The 18,140-nt window shown below is 36.7% G+C and overlaps 2 protein-coding genes across 2 annotated transcripts; both read right to left on the bottom strand.

Annotated features, from left to right (window-relative positions):
- Positions 1-1,245: 1,245 nt before the first annotated feature.
- LOC127874309 (uncharacterized) lies at positions 1,246-8,202 on the bottom strand. The gene is made up of 4 exons (XM_052418557.1): positions 7,840-8,202; positions 6,959-7,144; positions 3,253-3,328; positions 1,246-2,438 (listed from the first exon to the last, which is right to left on the bottom strand). Exons 1-4 carry the CDS (start codon positions 7,898-7,900, stop codon positions 2,228-2,230), a joined length of 534 nt encoding a protein of 177 aa, XP_052274517.1. The 5' UTR covers positions 7,901-8,202; the 3' UTR covers positions 1,246-2,227.
- A 4,004-nt stretch (positions 8,203-12,206) lies between these two features.
- LOC127873264 (uncharacterized) lies at positions 12,207-15,506 on the bottom strand. The gene is made up of 4 exons (XM_052417039.1): positions 15,343-15,506; positions 14,815-15,018; positions 13,355-13,430; positions 12,207-12,856 (listed from the first exon to the last, which is right to left on the bottom strand). The coding sequence occupies exons 1-4, from the start codon at positions 15,383-15,385 to the stop codon at positions 12,649-12,651; spliced, it is 531 nt and encodes a 176-aa protein (XP_052272999.1). The 5' UTR covers positions 15,386-15,506; the 3' UTR covers positions 12,207-12,648.
- Positions 15,507-18,140: the final 2,634 nt, after the last annotated feature.

Here is an 18,140-nt window from a genome sequence, read left to right as displayed (position 1 = left end):
ATAAAATAACCCACGTGTGTTTATAAGAAACATTCCTAAATTATAACTTAGCTAGTTCGTGTATTCAATAATAAAACTTCTGTATATATACATGGTATTACATAAACTGATATTAAATTGTAAAACAAACATTTTTATCACACAAATTTAATAAATAACGTATTCACATGTAGTGGTTTTATAGACATAAATTGAGTAATAACTAACAATAATAGGTTTTACAATGTATAACAACTAACAAGACTATGTCTTACAACTAGCATTCTTTTGTAATATATATCAATAATATGAATTATATACAATACGTTGTTATAGATAAAATAATACACAACCTAAATATATATTGTTCGCATGTTTAAAATTACCAAAGCCACTAACCATCGGATCGTCAATCGAACTACCCTATCGTCATTTGTATCAAAATGACGATACAGTCCTGTGTGATGAATTGTGTAACGTCTCTCGAAAAAAAAACTTTGTTCGATTTATTCAGGTAATTAAGGCGTGAAAAGTTTCAACTTTCTGATAAAAGTGGTCGGGCTGCGGTGCTTGGATTTATAAGTTTTTAATTCATACAATAAGAGTGCAAACAATCCGCACCGACACGGCCATTCGGTTTTTAAGGTATTCGCTTTTCATAGGGTTCGGTTTAGACATGTTTCATTGTATGAGTTTACGATTGGATTCTTTTGCGATAATGACGAATTGAAGGCATAATTATGTTGTACTGGGTATATTGCGGTTCTAAAGCAAGTGTTCACTTAAAAAAAATGGCCAACATTTTTGCCATACAATGTTAATAAACTTACAAGGTAACGATTACTTCCATGTGAACTTGGCATATACGTTTTTTCTTCACTTACCTGTCATGTTGTTGCTTATGTTTTAGCATAGAATTTATATTACATATGTTATACAAAATAACTGGACAAGTCCATTATTTAAATATCCGTTTGTGGTGACTACACTTGTTTATTAAATAAGTTTCCGATTTATCAGCTGCGCGTGTACTGTTCAACACATCTCTTTTGGCTCAAATCAACGTGATTTGATTGTAAAAATGTGTAAGTATGGTGTGAACATGAATGCTTCACAATGACTTATCATTCGTGTATATATTGAGAAATTAGTAAACATGACATATTCATCGATTATAGATCTCTATGGCGCGTTGATGAATGCGAGGGGTGCAAAAGTTTGTCCTAATATTTACAGCACATCTGACAAAACATAACTCAAGAAACACACAACACGAACTTTTATTTGTTAAGCTTTTAACAGGTACGCAATCAAATATAAACAAACTGAAACATCGGCTCCAGAGAGCTTAAGACACATCGGAAATCCTGTATTAAGTGGCCGAATGGAAAACAGTTTACAGAAGAACAAAAGCATCAAACACGCACACACACACACTCACGAAACGAGACACATACATGAATAAAACTAACGTCAACGCCTTTGAACCGTCATAGCAAAGCATAGAGGTTTTCAACCGATTCAATGGAGCTCATAACCTCAGAATTGTCCCCGAGTAATTCGCAAAACATTATATTGCTAGGAAACATTAACATCATAGCATTACATTTAAATCAGATAGCAAAACAATACATGTAGAAAACATTTCGCTAATTTCACTAATATGCATTAAAAAAGAAGAGTAGTTTAAAGGATAAGTAATATTTGAACTAAGTAATTCGCTTCTTGCTCAATACCACCAATCTTATTGCCTATTTGTTCATACTCGGAAATCATTTGGGCGCCATTTCATAGTCAGAAGCATAGGCCGCTTAGCAAAAAAATCAACAAAATACAGATTAATTTAAAAAAAAGGCAATAATGACAGGTCGATCATTAAAAAAAAAATAATATTCTCATCGTACTATAAACCTTTTTCACAGAGACAATCTGCGTCATAATATAACAACTACTCTTCGACGAAAAAAATGGTGGATGGCACAGTGGACACTGGGGGCGCTATTTCAAAGCAAATAGTGTAATTTCAGTTTACGATTTCCATTTGCTGCATATCCGACGAAAATCTGTATTACTTATTAATTTCACGTGCCCTAAGCATGTTAAATTAATGTGCAAATAACCAATTTGTTAAAAATACTATTAGCCGATGTATCAATTTGAGATTTTTTTTCGTTTGAGACTATTTGATTATTCGCAGTGATATTTTAGCCACGTATACTTTTTACAACGCAATGAAATACGAATCAAGCTAACGCCACGAAAATGCAAAGCAAATAAAAGACATAAGTGTGATCATTGTTATCGCCTGCGCAGCACAAGCTTTGTTAACTTCAGCCAGAATCGGGCCGTTACAAAAGTCACTGACACATTTCGTGAGGCATACGAGGTGTTGACCGTCCCATTCACATGCCGTCTCGTTCTTGGTGGGGTCAAGGTTGTAGAGACGATAGTATGCACCCCTGTAATTAACAACGTGAAAACCGATAAACCCTTAACCAGTATCAATTTTACCTTTGTCTGTGAATACATGGCTTACATGCATATGCGTTACATATCGACCCAGATTAGCCTGTACAGTGCACAAAGTATAATCAAGGACGACACTTTGCGTACATGCATTAAGCCCAGTTTTTCCAGACCAATGCTCAATTGATCCACTTTTCTGTTTGTTTCAGATGGTTTGTCCAAAAGCTTAACACACCTTTACTCAATTCATTATGAAATCGACTTCTACTGGAAAACTATACACATTGAGAACATATCAATTTATACGTGTAAATCAAGAAATGAAATAACCAATGATTTATTAACATTTAAGTAGGGTACACAATAGCCCCATCCAATTTGTTGACCTGTGACGATTACACAGTCTGTACAAAAAAACACTCCAAGTAATCCATGTGGTACCTTATACTTTGTGATACAACTAAATGAGCCAAGCGCTGTGAAAAGGGGGGTTAATGCTTGTGAGTTAAGTGTCTTCACAGATTAGCTTGTGCAGTGCACACAGGCTAATCAGGGACGACACTTTCCGCTTTTATTGATATTTTTGTTTCAAGACAGACTCTTCTTGACGAAAATCCAGTTTAGTTGGAAATTGTCGTCGCTGATTAGCCTTTTCGGACTGCACAAGCTAATCTGGGACGACACTTTACGCACATGCATTAAACCCTCTTTTCTCATAGCGCGACTAAAATATAATATCATACACAGTTATTAAACTACAGGTTAAATCATGCACTCGAAATGGCGACGATGGAGGTTTGTATTTACCTTATATTCTGTAGATTCGACGAGAAGGAAAAATTTGCGTCATTACTGCAGTCTCTAATGTGAGATACTGTTGCTCCTGCCGACAAAAAGGGTTTAAAACATACATCATGGAAATGCTTCTTACAAAGTACGTGATCTCTTATATTTAATACGTTTTTATGCATATTATAATGATAATAAATTCACTTATTTAAAACGAAAGGAAAATTTATGTGCAAAATGCTATTGTAACACATGGCATATAGTGTTCGTATTAAACAAAATACGGTATGGGCTTACCTGTAAGACAAGTTCACTCATTTGGACGTGAGCATTTCTTATAAGTGGATAAATGAATCATACCATTGAGGTGCTATTAAATATGTCGAGAAAGAAATTGATCTATGAAGCCATAAAACTTACAAATATTGATCATTCGTTATCAGTTGTTTTTTTCTGAATATCAGTGAAATAAATATGGACTTAAAAGGAGTTTAAACGTGTTTATTCATTACTCCATCATATTTACCTAATAAACTCCTATCCATCTACGTTAATAATCATAAGCATGTCCAGGTAGTTTTTATTATCAGTAAATGATTTGCTTGTGAAACAAAACATGTATTTGCACTTGTTTGAAATTGTATATGACAGTCGGACAACCAACATAAAGCTAATACTTTTCTTCAAGAATCATTGTTAAAGACACACAAAACTGCGTTGATGTTTAAAACAAACATAATGCAAGACAAAGAAACATGAACAAACTACAGCTTGTTAATTATGGAACCCTTAGAGGAAAATACGTTTCCTTCTTTTGGCAAGGAAAGAGAGCTGAGGACAACAGAGAGTATGTATTTTGGTTTTCCTGTCCGAAGTCCTCTGCTGGGGATGATGCCACCAAGGAATAAAAATAATGTTATCACTCCGCCTCCACATCACCTCTGGACCAGCCAACCTGATCAGTGGTTATTCAACATCAACATCGAAAGACGAGTTCTACAGCCAGCAAGACTCGCTTATCAACAGGATTCCCAAAGAAGAGCACCTGGTACTGCTGGGTGACTTCAATGCCAGAATTGGCGCCGACCACAACTTGTGGTCCAGATGTCTTGGAAAATTCGCATTTGGAAAGATGAATGAAAATGGGCAGCGACTTCTGGAGTTATGCTCATACCATGACCTCAGTATCACCAACTCCTTCTTACAGCCCAAACCACGGCATAAAGTATCTTTGAGAAAACCTCGATCCAAACAATGGCATCAGCCCGACCTGATTATTATCGATCTGCCTTGAAATGTGTCCTCCTTAGCCGCACCTTTCGCAGTGCTGACTGCGACAACAATCACTCGCTGATTTGTTGCAAGATGATGCTTCAGCATAAGAAGGTTCATCGCTCTAGGCCTGAGTGAATACTTCGTATTGATGTGAGCATGACCGCATTCCCCGACTAGGTGGTGCATTATACCCTAGCCCGTTAAGAGCTTTTCCGCATAGAACATCCTGATGACAAAGCCAAAGAGCGATGAGATCACATCAGAGGGACAGTACACAACACTGCCATGGAAGTCTTTGGAAAAGGGCAGACTAAGACAGTTATTGATTTCAGTCCTACTCCTCCACAATCACTCCAGCCATAGAAAAACGCGACAAAACTCATCTGAGATACATGCACTCCCCTACCCATAGGAACTTGCAGGCGTACATGTATGCCATGAGTGCAGTGCAGAGACTAGCAAGGAGATGCGCAAATGACTACTGGCTTCAGCTCTTTTAGAGCATCCAGCTATACGCCGATACTTGAAACATTAAGGGCATTTATGATAACATCAAGAAAGCCATTTGCCTTGCCATGACGACCACTGCTCCACTGAAGTCGGCCACTGGCGAGACCATCCATGACAAGGACAAGCAAGTGGATCGGTGGATGGAACACTTCTCCAAACTATACTCGAAGCAGAATCAGATCAAATACGATGCCCTTGCTGCAATTAAAACTCTCACCCTCATGCTGGAACTTTACTTGAAACCAACTGTACCAAAACATAAAAAGCTTTCCTCAGCAAAAAACCCTCATGAAAAGGTGGTATACAACCAGAAGATCTTAAATGCGGCAACAGTGCTCCTTGAACATCGGCACAACCTTTTATCTCAGTGCTGCGAAAATGGTGCGATACCTCAGGACCTGAGAGATTCAAACATCATGACCCGGGACAAGAACACGGGCGGAAGAAGCGACTGCTCCAATTACAGAGGGATATCCCTCCTGATTATAGAAGGCACAGACTGTCGAAGATTTCGGATTGCGCTAAGAGAGATCAACCACGGATATGATCTCTATGAAAACTATTGCAATACAAGTGCAGAGAGCAACACAAGCCCCTCTTCTGGTCCTTATAGACCTGACCAAAGCATTCCACCTTGTCAGCAGGGATGGATTCTTAACCGTACTGGCAAATATTGGCTGCCCACCGGGACCCCTGAGCCTGATCCACGACAATACAAGTCATAGTACAGTATGACGGCTCTTAGTAAGATGCCTTCGACATGTGCAGCGGCGTCTGCTTTGCTTTCCTGCTGCAGCATGCCTTCAGAACATCAACCAACGGTGTCTATCTCCACACACGGTCAGAGGGCAGCCTGTTGAACATGGCTCGACTAAAGGCACAACGCAAAGTACGGAAGGTGACCATCAGAGACATGTGTTTGTCAATGCTGCTGCTCAGATCATCCACGCCGACACCGAACTACATGGACTGTTGAAAACATAGGTTATGGCTCAGCATGCAGAACCAGCCCGCATAACCATCAACAATTATGAATAAGAGGCAGTAAGCCAGTTCACATACATTGGATCTTCCATCACTGAATCACTGGATGCAGAGATAAACCAGAAGATTGGAAAGGCCTCAAAAGCTCTGGCCAGGCTATCAAAGAGAGTGTGGAATAACAGCATGCTGACTACAAACACTAAGATAGATGTGTTTGAGGCCTGCATGCTATGCACTTTTCTTTATGAAAGTAAATCCTTACATTGTACGCGCACCAGGGGAAAACACTAAGCGCGTTTAATATGCGCTGCCTCCGAATTCGGAATTTCATGGGGTGATTTTGTGACTAATAACGATGTGCTATAGAGGTAAGCCATCCCTAGCACGGACACTCTTCTCTGTCAGCATCGTCTGAGAGGAATGGGGCCATGTGCTTCGAATGGACAACCACCAAATCCCCAAAGGTCGGCCACATCTGCGCTACAAAAAGCGCGACCTGAGGATCGCTTGTTTGCTCATTACCGATGCAACTGTAGAGGCGCTGTGCATGTTGGACAGCAGATGGGAGATGAGAGGATCCGTCAGCTTGCCAACGACAGGCGCAACATATGAAGGGAAAAATTGCTTCGGTCGGCAGCCGACTCGGCCTTTATATGCGTTAAGAGCTGCAGAGACTGCCACTCCAGAGTGAATCTTTTTAGCAACAATAAACGCTGCACAAGAAACCAAATGTGACATCCCCAAAGGACACAAGTCAATTGTCCATCGAGACCAACGGACGCCAACAACAACAACATTGAAATACATTGCATTTAAAATATCACGATTGCATTTAAGTGCGCTAAAACCGGCGATCGTTTAAAGCTCATTGTTACGAAAGAACTGTTTGTCCGGTCGTTTTGTCTGTATGCATAAGATATAAGTACAAGGAAAGAATATGGAACAATTGACCTACCCAGAACTGCAAATGTTTCTATGATGCATATTTTATCAAATGGATCCGTACAATTCTTCTTCATTTCCGGGTCTCCCTTGCCGCTCATTGCGGTCTTATACGTGTTGTAGTCTTCGCATCTGTTTTTGCCGCCAGTTGCAAAGCACGAGTAACAGCGAAGGCTTGAGACGCTTTGACACAATAAAACTGCAACAAATGAGATAATAATATATACTGTAAGTGTAATACATTATATATATATGAAAGAAATCCATTTATGTAGCTTGACTTGCATACAACTTGCATTACTTAGTTTTACTAAATGGATGATTTTTTTTATAAAGAACAATTAAGGGTTGTTAATCTACCCAATATACAACCCCACAGGATTTTTGGCGACACCACAAAATATATAGGAGTTATCATTACAAATGCAACAAATCAGATCATTTGTTGCAGATTAGATTGGAATCGAAAACAAATTGCGCCCCGTAATACATCAACCAATAAAACAATAGCTGTCGATCATATAAATGGCTTAATCCCTCGTTGTTTTATTGCTACGCACCCGGAACATCACATTTGCATTTATTTGCGTTAAACAGAGATAAAGCAACAAGATTTTTTATCAGACTCATTTAAACAAATGTATTGTTGCACAATAAGTTGTAATGATTTAATAATATTTAAAGTAGGTGCTTTTATTAATATTAAGGAATCATTAATTTTGATACGAAAGCAATTGAAGAAAACACTTTAGTATGAACGCGAAAGGAAGCAAACACTATTTAATTATGATGAACTGTTTGAAGTCATATTCCTATTTATGCTTAAATATTTTTAAGGAATTATTCAGTACCATGTGTCGTTGATAAGTTTAAACAACTAACTAATATATTTACCGGATATAAGAAGCGCGTATATCAACACAAACCCCCAGTTCAATGCACAGCTTACTCCCATTCTTGTAGATGGATTTACTTGTATCTCTATTCTACTCTGCAACCTTTTATAAGCAACCTCACAAGCTTTTTACAAATGCTTCTAAAGTTGAACACAAAGTTATCAGATTATGTTGAAACAACGATCTTAAAGTCAAACAATAAAATCAAATACAAACGCAGCAATAAATTTGAATGTGGTAGAACTACCTGTTTGGCTAACCAGATCGGTGCATTTGCATGCAATAAACATGTCATGCTAAATTTAGAAATGATAGACGTGTGTATAATCGAATATGATCAGTGTGGCATTCTTATTTCTAAAGAGCATTACGAATCACTATTGACTTCTCATAAATCATTGTGATTTCATCCCTCATTGGAAACAAAAACGAATTCAAGCATAGTCAGGCATCTCACATCTAAGCCTCGCCGTTCTGGGAAAATGGGGTTTAATGCATGTGCATAAATTGTCGTCCAAGATTAACATGTGAAGTCTGCAAATGCTAACCAGGGACGTCATCTTCCCCTTTGATGAAACATTTTGTTAAAAGAAAGTTTCTTTTTAAAGAAAATCGTGTTTTTGCAGCAAAGCGGAATGACTCATACATTTGGGAGAATCTCATTGTTTATCGGGAACTATTACATACAAAGGATGAAATAGTTATGTTTCCCCTCTTTAGCTATGTAATACAAGATTTATTTGATAACACATATGTACACGTGATTCTTTATTGTTGTATAAATGAAGTTCACTTGAAATATTAATCTTTATTAAATTGAATATGATTTTCTGCATGGGATTGGTGTATGAACTGTACTGTCGAATACAGAAATTGCATGCATAAACGCAACGTCGTTTCATCAAAGGAAACAAACAAAATTTCCAAACCTGATCTGTGGCCGTTGTTACATTGTATCTGTTTCGATGTCATTTACGTCACAAGGCTTGGCATTTCAGACACATTTGCATTTCAGTCGCGTTATGAGAAAACTGAGCTAAACGCATATGCGTAAAGTGTCATCGCATTTTAGAATGTGCAGTCCGCTAAGGCTTATCTGCGTCCACACATTCCGCTTATATACATATATATCCGTTTAAAGACATAGGGAAGGAATATAATCATCACGTTTAACATTCCAATGCACCCATATGGGACTTGATTAAAACTATTCATGCAAGAAGGTTGACACCAAACGTAACTCTGTATTTTGAAAATACTCCCCCCCCCAACCCCTTGAAAAATGAAACACGGAACAGCAAAGTTTTCTGCTAAATCGGCCTAGTATTAATAAGCTATTTGCCTGTATACTGTTCATGCATTAAATGTTTTTAAACTCATTGAGGAATTATTGAAAACTTATAATGGAATAAATGTAACACCTTAAAGTAACTCTGTAATTTGAAAATCCCCCCCCCCCCCCACACACACACCTTAGAAATGACAGGAATGAACACCAATATTGGCATTTATTGTACATCTTACTGTTTGCAAAATATTTTTTCCCTCTATACATGGTCTGCTTTCACTATTCGTGCATACTGCTATTACTTAAATACTTATTCGGAAATCTTTGGAAATTATTTTTATTTCAGATGCAAATCAGTAAAATATGTTTTATTGAGTCACGATGACATGGAAAACAACTTTTAAACATTTCAGTCTGAAGCAGCAATTCGCATTTTGTTTAGCCTTTCAAGACTTCATTGCATATTTCTAAATTTTAATACGGTTCATGCACTCCTCCTTTTTGCGCCATAAGAGCACGTCTAACATGTACTGTTTTCATCTCCTTTTTCCACTAGGCAATATTGTTGCGAACATTGGATCAACTTTAGTCAGAAGTGAGGTACTTGGAGCCAAGGAACTTGACCTCTCCTTTCTTTGAGCCAAGTCCTGTTTCTACTCTGTCCCACTCTGGAATGTTGCCTTCATGGGTTCACTGCAGTTTAGTTCAACATCTCGTTTTGCCTGGGTTTCTACTTTGTAACCTTTGACTTACCTCCTAGGTTGGTTGTAAAATGATTGACTGATTGCGTGCACTGTCCCTAGCTTCATCAGTCTGTACTCCACCTTGACATATTTCCTCTCCTTCATAATGCTGCCTGTTAATTGACAGGATTGTTAATTGGGATGCTCTCATCGTCAATCCCATAGCCACTCCTCTGTCTTCAGGTTGGGCGGCATGAGAGCAATCAGCTTCTTAATCACATTTAAGTATACAGCAGCCACATATGGCACGGAGTTCAGGACCTCCTGTGTATAAGTCACTCTTCCGAAAAGCATGTCAGACACTACAGGATACTCAGATGTTGTGACTGAAGTGTAGTTGTCACTGATCTGATGATTTAGCTTGTATGAAATTTCATGTAGAATTCTCTAAGAATGGTAAGTATCTGTCTATATGGTTCGGGCATAAAACTGCACATCCAGACAGGCAAACAACTCGATGGCCACCTTGTGGTAGAGAAACCTCATTCTATACATAGATGGTGACGTCACGACGTTATTGTCACCTCTATACTAATACGCATCACATTCGTCATCATCATCACATGGTTTGGGGAATTATGCTTCCGCCGAAGTAGTTCTGCGAAGTAATAAAATGTTAATAATGAAAGAAAAATCTATTTTATTGTGTGTTTAAAACGGAATGTTGTGAAAAAAATGTTATTTGATTATGTTTATATGTGATATTGAATCTCTGTTAAGACTGATAGCGATTATCAGATGCACGATTACCTGACCTTCTTTCGCTTGCACTTTTCACTCGTAAACGAAGTTCTACCCACATTTCCTTTCGCGTTAGTACACAGGTCAGTAAGACCGGTGTGTATAAAATGACCTCATCACTGCTACGACGGGGCAAGCCAAGCGATTTTTATGTGAGGGTTCTGACTCAGTGACTCTTTTAAATAGTCCAAATGGTATGTCAAGACTACTGCTGCACTGTATTCCATGAAGTGATTCCAGGGTTTAGGCAGTACTCGAGAGCCACCGACGTTAGGTACATGTCAAGTGCCGGTCCATCAACATCTATATATTTATACCTCAAATAATATTGTTGAACACCTGTCTGGCCTTCAATGTATTGTTTTCCAGACATTTCCTACCTCGGATGGTGCTCAAGGAAACACAGAAAACAGTGTCGCGTTAGCATTTGGTATATACCTGTTTTTTTCACTTTCCGTGCAGCCTCGGTTATAGTAACTCTGCCATGGCCAATTCCATGTGGTGCCGTATTCACCAATGACACTCTGAATTGTAGGGAGTTGTGTGTGGTGGAAATGGAAGTTCTTGGAGGGGAAAGTAAATATCAGCATTATCAATAGTTTCGCTATTTCAAGTTTTTGGTATGTAAATGTGTTTTTCACTTTCCAATTGGAACTTTGCAACACCTGACTGGTGTAGAAGTGCTCTGTCAAGATTTCATATTAAGTTTCATGATGGAATAGGGAAAGCGTAAAAATAAACACCATTTTTCTTCCGTTTTGTGTTGGGGTGGGGTTGTATCATGATATGTACAACTTTCAATACAACATATTTACCAAATGAAACAATGCACCAGCCATCAAAGGGGTGTAATCATTTTACTTTATTGTTATTGTCTATCCCAGTTATGCCCCCTCTTTATAATAAAGGAGGTCTCTTCTAAACGTAAATCCAAAGTAAGCGGAAAATATCTTCCCCGATAAGCCTTTGAGGACTGCGCTTGCTAATCTGTTACGATATTTTGCGCACATGCATTAAGCTAAAATAGACTGTATACTGCGGTATACAGCGCTATAAATAAAAGGACGTACGACTGGATGACACAATACAATATATGTTAACAGACGAGGCATCACACTAATAATGTTTATATGTCGTTATCCAAATATCAAACAATATGGTCTTAATAGCGGATATTTGTTCATGTCAGTGTAAGATCGTTTGTTATTTCATGAATGATCGTAGAAAATATATTTTTCTATGATCATGAGTAAAATAACAAACGATCTTACACTGACATTAAAAAATGTATGTTTCTTTTATGCTTTTTTTCAAGAAAATAATTAACAGCTGTTTCCCTTTCGCTGAAGAGTTACCCGTTCTGCCGCGACATGCCTCAATACATTTCAAAACACAAAATGACGTCATTATACCAGCGAAATTCTCCGGTTAAACTCTTTTACTATGTAATTAAACGTTAACAAAGCATAAAATAAACAGAAAATTTGTTGGGTTCGGTGGAATGTCGATTTTAATTAGCTCGTGATCATAGAAAATATATATATAATTATCTATGATAATCTTAAAATAGAAAAAGGAGTTCTAAAATGTGTTATTTTCATCGGTAAAAATAACAATTTGTTTATTTTCACTGCTGTTATTTCACTGCAAAAATTTCATATATGCTTAGGTATAAAAGAAATTTCAATTGTAATATATTTTAAGTAAATATCTTTACACATGTTGTTATATTACAAATGAGACTAAAAATCATTATGGTCTCACTCGTTGCGGTTAAACGCAAAACTTAAAAGCTCTATAATGCACATAGGTTTTTTTTAAATCTTGTTTGCGCCATTTTATGTGTAAAATATATATCGTATGTAGAGTGAATACCACGAACCTTTCATCACATGCATCATAGAGAATTAAGACATATTCGTAATATGTGTATATTCGATAATCAGATATCCTGAGGGACGGTTTGTAAATTTGTTCCTATTTCAAAACTTTTGAGTACGTCTAAATATGATACATTAGAAATAAATACGAAATGTTAATTTAACATAAGAGTAACGGCAACCGTGGACAACAAAGCGCCCAACGTAATCGCCGGGGCAACAAAAGCGCCGTTCACTTCATCCAGAACTGGACCATTACAAAAGTCAGTGTTACACTTTGTTAGACAAACTTGGTTTTGCCCGTCCCACACACAAGCCGTCTCGTTGTTGGGTTGCAGTCGATAAAGGCGATCATAAGCACTCCTGTAAAAATATATTAACATATAAATCAATATATAAACAGCCAGACGGACAGACGGACGGATGGGCGAGCAGGAGGGCGGGTAGGTATAAATACATAAATACATAAATACAGACAGTCAGACAGACAGACAGACAGACAGATAGACAGACAGACAGACAGACAGACAGACAGACAGACAGACAGACAGACAGACAGACAGACAGACAGACAGACAGACAGACAGACAGACAGACAGACAGACAGACAGACAGACAGACAGACAAGACAAGGCAAGACAGACAGGCAGACAGACAGTCAGGCATGCAGACAGGCATGCAGACAGGCATGCAGACAGGCACACAGACAGGTACACAGATAGGCACACAGACAGACAGGCGGACGGACAGACAGACACACAGACAGACAGACAAAAAGACAGACAAAAAGACAAATAGACAAAAAATAAACAAAAAGACAATCAAAAAGACAGAGAGACAGTTATAAAATTTGGTCCATACCTGTTATTTTGTAATGACGATGTAAATGAGAACTGATGACCGTCACTGCAGTCTCTGATATGAGACACTGTCGCACCTGCAAGTAACGCCACCATTTGATATATTCTACAAACATTCCAATAACATTGTTCACGTAGAAGCAAAACATTACCAACGGTTTTATGGCCCATTTGAAGAAAGCAGTTTGTAGCAGTCGCAATGTCCGTTTGTACGTCTGAGGTCAATGTGATTCTCTCGAAAAATCATGTCTCATTCATAATAAGTCCATAAGGTCATGGGTTCTTAAATAACTTGGCACACATGTTTACCACCACAAGGCGATGTACCGCGTGTAACAACCGTATCCGTTATTACCTTCAAAGTGTCAATGTGTTAGAAGACAATGTCAACTTTGGCCATAAAAAAAGATTAAATTCGTGTTTTATCAAGTAGGTAGCCATATTTGTTAATATATACATACACATATATAATTGCACAAAGTTTAACCATTATTACATTATATGTAACGTGCAACATCCGTCTCCGTAACGAAGAGAAAACGGTCAAACGTAGAGGTCAGATGTAAAATTAGGGCATAAAACTGCTTTTAAAAATGCCTCTATCATTAGTTTCGTATATATTGGTGATTTTTTAATAACATAGCACAAACATTAACCATCATATGACAATGTTTCATGTTCTTGTATAATTATAAATCACTATTTAACACAATGACATGCAAAATGAATTCGGACACTTACCAACAGCTCAAGCGACCAGGGTTTATATATCAGTGTAGCTTAATGACTTGAATATTACGTGTTCTTTATTTTCATATTGCATTTCTTAATATGTATCACCAGTAGTTGTCCTAAAATAGAATGTCTGTTTACATGTTTATATACGATCAACAGTTTTACGCGTTAAAATGGTACGTTTGATATACATTAGAATTTGCTTAATACGCTCAACATAATATAGAATAGGATCCATTAATATAACCTCGGTAACATAACCACTTTACCGTTTAAATTCAACAGGAATTGCTTCATTAATGACAATACACGTATAACATTAGTGAACACACTGTAAAACGTGCGTCGACATGATATCGAGCGTTGCAAAACATCGCGGATTTCCGATGCAAAACTTCCGATTGCAACGTTTAAACATAATAGTGATAAACTCTCTATTTGTTTTCAATCCAGCCTTATCAGAATGGTTTGTGTGCAGTAATGCCGGATTTTTAAAACTCGTTGGACGTTATCTTAAACATCCAAAGCAGGAAGGATTGGGAAACATAACAACATATGGCATATTGAAGATGATAGATCAAGGCGTGAATGTTAATGGTCAAGTTATGAAGATTTAGCAATATAGGTGTGCTATTTTAAAAGGAAAGCAATTGAAGCTAAATGTGGGACCTCCATAATCAAACAAATGATTCTCATACAGTTTGAAAAAAAAGGTAATACCCCTACCGAGTATTGCAAAGGTCTCTATGATGCACACATTATCAAATGGCTCTGTACAGTTCTTTTTAACACCCGGGTTTCCTTTTCCGCTCATGGCTTTCTTAAACGTGTTGTAGTCTTCACATTCGTTGTGGCCGCCGGTTGCAAAGCACGAGTAACAGCGTAGACCGCCGGTGGAGTTGTTTGCTGAGACATCTTGCCATACTACCGCTAGAGTGTACAAATTCATTGGATACACGAACAATTAATTGAAATTAAGTGTTAACACAAACTATATTTTACGAAACATTTTAGTCAAAAAATGCATTTCATACAGCACTCTATAGTATAGCATTCCAGCCATAAAGCACTAATCAAAACGGCTTTTGAGGAATATTAGTTGTTTCATAATATTTATATTTTATTTTTTTAAAATCACTTCTTATTTATAAGGTTTACAAAATGGTTTTAAAACATTTTACATTTACATAGGTAAACAATTTTTGCTAAACATCAGACTGGATTAATAACTAGTAAACAATCAAATATACTCACACACAAAAAGAAGCATACATAAACATCCAAATTTGTTCTCCATAATGTTACGTGGTATGGCGTAGTTTGACTACGATAACCAAATATGTTGATGGGATATCTGAGTGAACTGTTCAATGGGGTTCTTATCACATCGTTATCGGCGTATTTATTTTTAATTTAGGTCATTATTGTTGTGCAATTTGATATGCGTTACATGGATTGCAAATACACATTTTACATTTTCAGATAAGTTCTTTATACAAGAAAGTAGGCGTTGTTCTTTAATTAAAAAATTAAAACGTCTACACTGGTACACATACACATGTACACTAATAAATTTTACTTATGTAAAATAAAATGTATTTATGTTGTTAAGTATGTATTGCTTTTGGGTTTAGGTTATTATGAAAGTTAATCTGAAGTTATGTTATCAACGAAATGAAACATAATTTGTGGCTTGACAATGTTTATATTCAGTAAATATCATAAGGTTTGTTGCATCAACTGCTTTTACCCCATTTATGCATAGCGTCTAGAAAAAAGGCCTTGGCAAACAGTGTAGACCCAGATGAGACGCCGCATGATACGGCGTCTCATCAGGGTCTGTGCTGTTTGCTTAAAGGAATTTCTGTAAGTAATATTCTAAATATAGTAATAAATATACAAGACATCCCTTATTTTGGAAATAAATTGATCCAATTCAGAAGGATGGGAGTGTCCATTAGGCATACATGGGTTTATGCATTAACGTTTTCGAACGCACGAATGCCTACAAATATGACACAAGGTATGTTTACAACAATATTATTGCTAACTTGATTGAATATGAAACAAAACGCATAAAAACTGATTTAGCTCCCTATACACAGCGTTCTGACGGGGTTTTAAACAAATACTAAAATTAGAGTATTGAACCAATATATTAAATACTCTTATGTGCACATCATGTAAAATGCTAAATCTTATTTTTTTCCATAGCATATTTTGACTGTTGGAAAAAAACCCATACATATTCGCTTATGAGTTTGCTAAATACCAGAAAAACTAACGCCTGTGCTTAGGTTAATCTACGGTAAAACACCGTACGCTAAATCCGACAGTGGTTATCGCCTTATTTAAAGAAACGACACCAATGTTATAAACATGTATACATGCGTTAAGTGAACAAATACATTCCAAATGTTGGAACTGTTTTGTGGCTATAAATTATAAGTGTGTCCTCCCATTATGGTCCTTTTTAAAGCTTCATAATTTACAAATATAACTGTCGAAGCCTTTAAATTCGTTTCCAGGCTATTCCCATGTTCTTCTTTAAAGTTATCTATTCGAAGACCGTGATTTAAATGAAAAATTCGAGGTTCTTTTTTTGTTTAATAATAAGCATTTGCCATTTCAGAGTCAAGTTTATTGTCGTTTAACTTAATCGTAATCGTTGACACAAAAAATAGGATCGGTTGAAATAGTAGAAACAACCAACTTTTTTAACGCCGTGTATGCTTCATTTTGTTTGTGAGCCAAGCGAGTCTTCATAGATTAGTGTGACTTGATTGAACACGTGGTTATTTCGAATCCGTACGCATCTGCTAGTAGGTGATCTCTTGTTGTCATAGGCGCGCATTCAGATCTTAGCAATGGCAAATTGCATCGTTAGGCATATTTTACTATGGAATATATAAAATAAAAATCAACTAAAAATGCTGTTTCTTCATATAAAATGAGAGTGGTTTTTATATAAAGACTTAAATGATTGATGTGAAAGGCATCTAGCCTAAGTGCTTACGGTATGAACCTGAATGATAATTGAACAAATCTGGATACTGTTTAAACCAGAAGATATTACAACTGAAACTCATAAGTTTTATCGTGATTAAACATTTTACTTTAATTCAGATTTAATTATCTTTGAGTCTCAAGGGTAAAATGTTTGCCAAAAAGTCAGACTTCGTCCATCTTGACAAACGACGAAGATCGACGCATTACTCATGTAAATAGAATTGTGATTTTCTGTCAACTGACTTTTTACTGAAAGTTAATATTTTCACATTATGCCATTGTATGGCTAAATATTTGTAATCGATAGGCAACTCGTCTTGTACTTTATGAAAAGTTAATCATTTCTAATAAAATTTATAGAAGATATTGATATATAATTTATGTAACAATATTCAACTTTTGGGCGAAATCCGTTGATAAATATTCGAGAAATTAAGGGGGGAAAGTGTTACGTAAGAAGTGCGATTGAGTGTATTACCGTATTTTATCAAAACTAAATTTCGGAAACGTTACAATAATAAAAAAATCGTGGCGGAAAATTTAGATACTCGCGTATAATACCCCCCACCCGAAAAAAACACGTTTGAAAATTTAGAGACACGCTGAAATTATACTAATGCATTGGACGTCCTACATTCCTGTACATAACATCAACTGTGAATAATAGAGTGCACGTGTATACCCCAGTGTTGAGTATAAATAACCAAAAAGTATGGTAGCATGATGCTAAAATTACTTCACTGCGTTTTACTTAATTTTACAAAAAGATATTCCAAGGCTGTAATTTGACAACAAAGTACTATGCTTAGCATTTGATAAACGGTGGTAAGAATTCTTTAGTTGTACCCAAAACACTGTAAACATTCTAATTTCTTTGTGTTTATGACATTGACAATTGGCGCAGTAAAATGTGTGCCGATGTGTCACACTTAAAGAAGGAACCTCTAGATTTAGATAACTGAATTGTGAATGGTCACTTATGAATGATAAACTCGCTTTCATAATCGATAAAATTAGCAAGTTGGTACCAATTTATATCATAG

The sequence above is a fragment of the Dreissena polymorpha genome, chromosome 3 (assembly GCF_020536995.1).
Source record: "Dreissena polymorpha isolate Duluth1 chromosome 3, UMN_Dpol_1.0, whole genome shotgun sequence".
Taxonomy (NCBI): domain Eukaryota; kingdom Metazoa; phylum Mollusca; class Bivalvia; order Myida; family Dreissenidae; genus Dreissena; species Dreissena polymorpha.
Note: the sequence above shows the minus strand (reverse complement) of the source record. Positions and strands in the feature narration are given on the sequence as shown.

What these genes read in the sequence shown, in the direction of transcription:
- LOC127874309 (XM_052418557.1), bottom strand. Translation starts at nt 7,900, where the DNA reads ATGGGAGTAAGCTGTGCATTGAACTGGGGGTTTGTGTTGATATACGCG. An exon ending in ATACGCGCTTCTTATATCCG is followed by an intron (nt 7,145 to 7,839) that starts GTAAATATATTA and finishes CATTTGTTGCAG; the next exon opens with TTTTATTGTGTCAAAGCGTC. An exon ending in TCGAATCTACAGAATATAAG is followed by an intron (nt 2,439 to 3,252) that starts GTAAATACAAAC and finishes TGTTAATTACAG; the next exon opens with GGGTGCATACTATCGTCTCT.
- LOC127873264 (XM_052417039.1), bottom strand. Translation starts at nt 15,385, where the DNA reads ATGGAGAACAAATTTGGATGTTTATGTATGCTTCTTTTTGTGT. An exon ending in ATGTATGCTTCTTTTTGTGT is followed by an intron (nt 15,019 to 15,342) that starts GTGAGTATATTT and finishes TGTACACTCTAG; the next exon opens with CGGTAGTATGGCAAGATGTC. An exon ending in AGAGACCTTTGCAATACTCG is followed by an intron (nt 13,431 to 14,814) that starts GTAGGGGTATTA and finishes CGTTACTTGCAG; the next exon opens with GTGCGACAGTGTCTCATATC.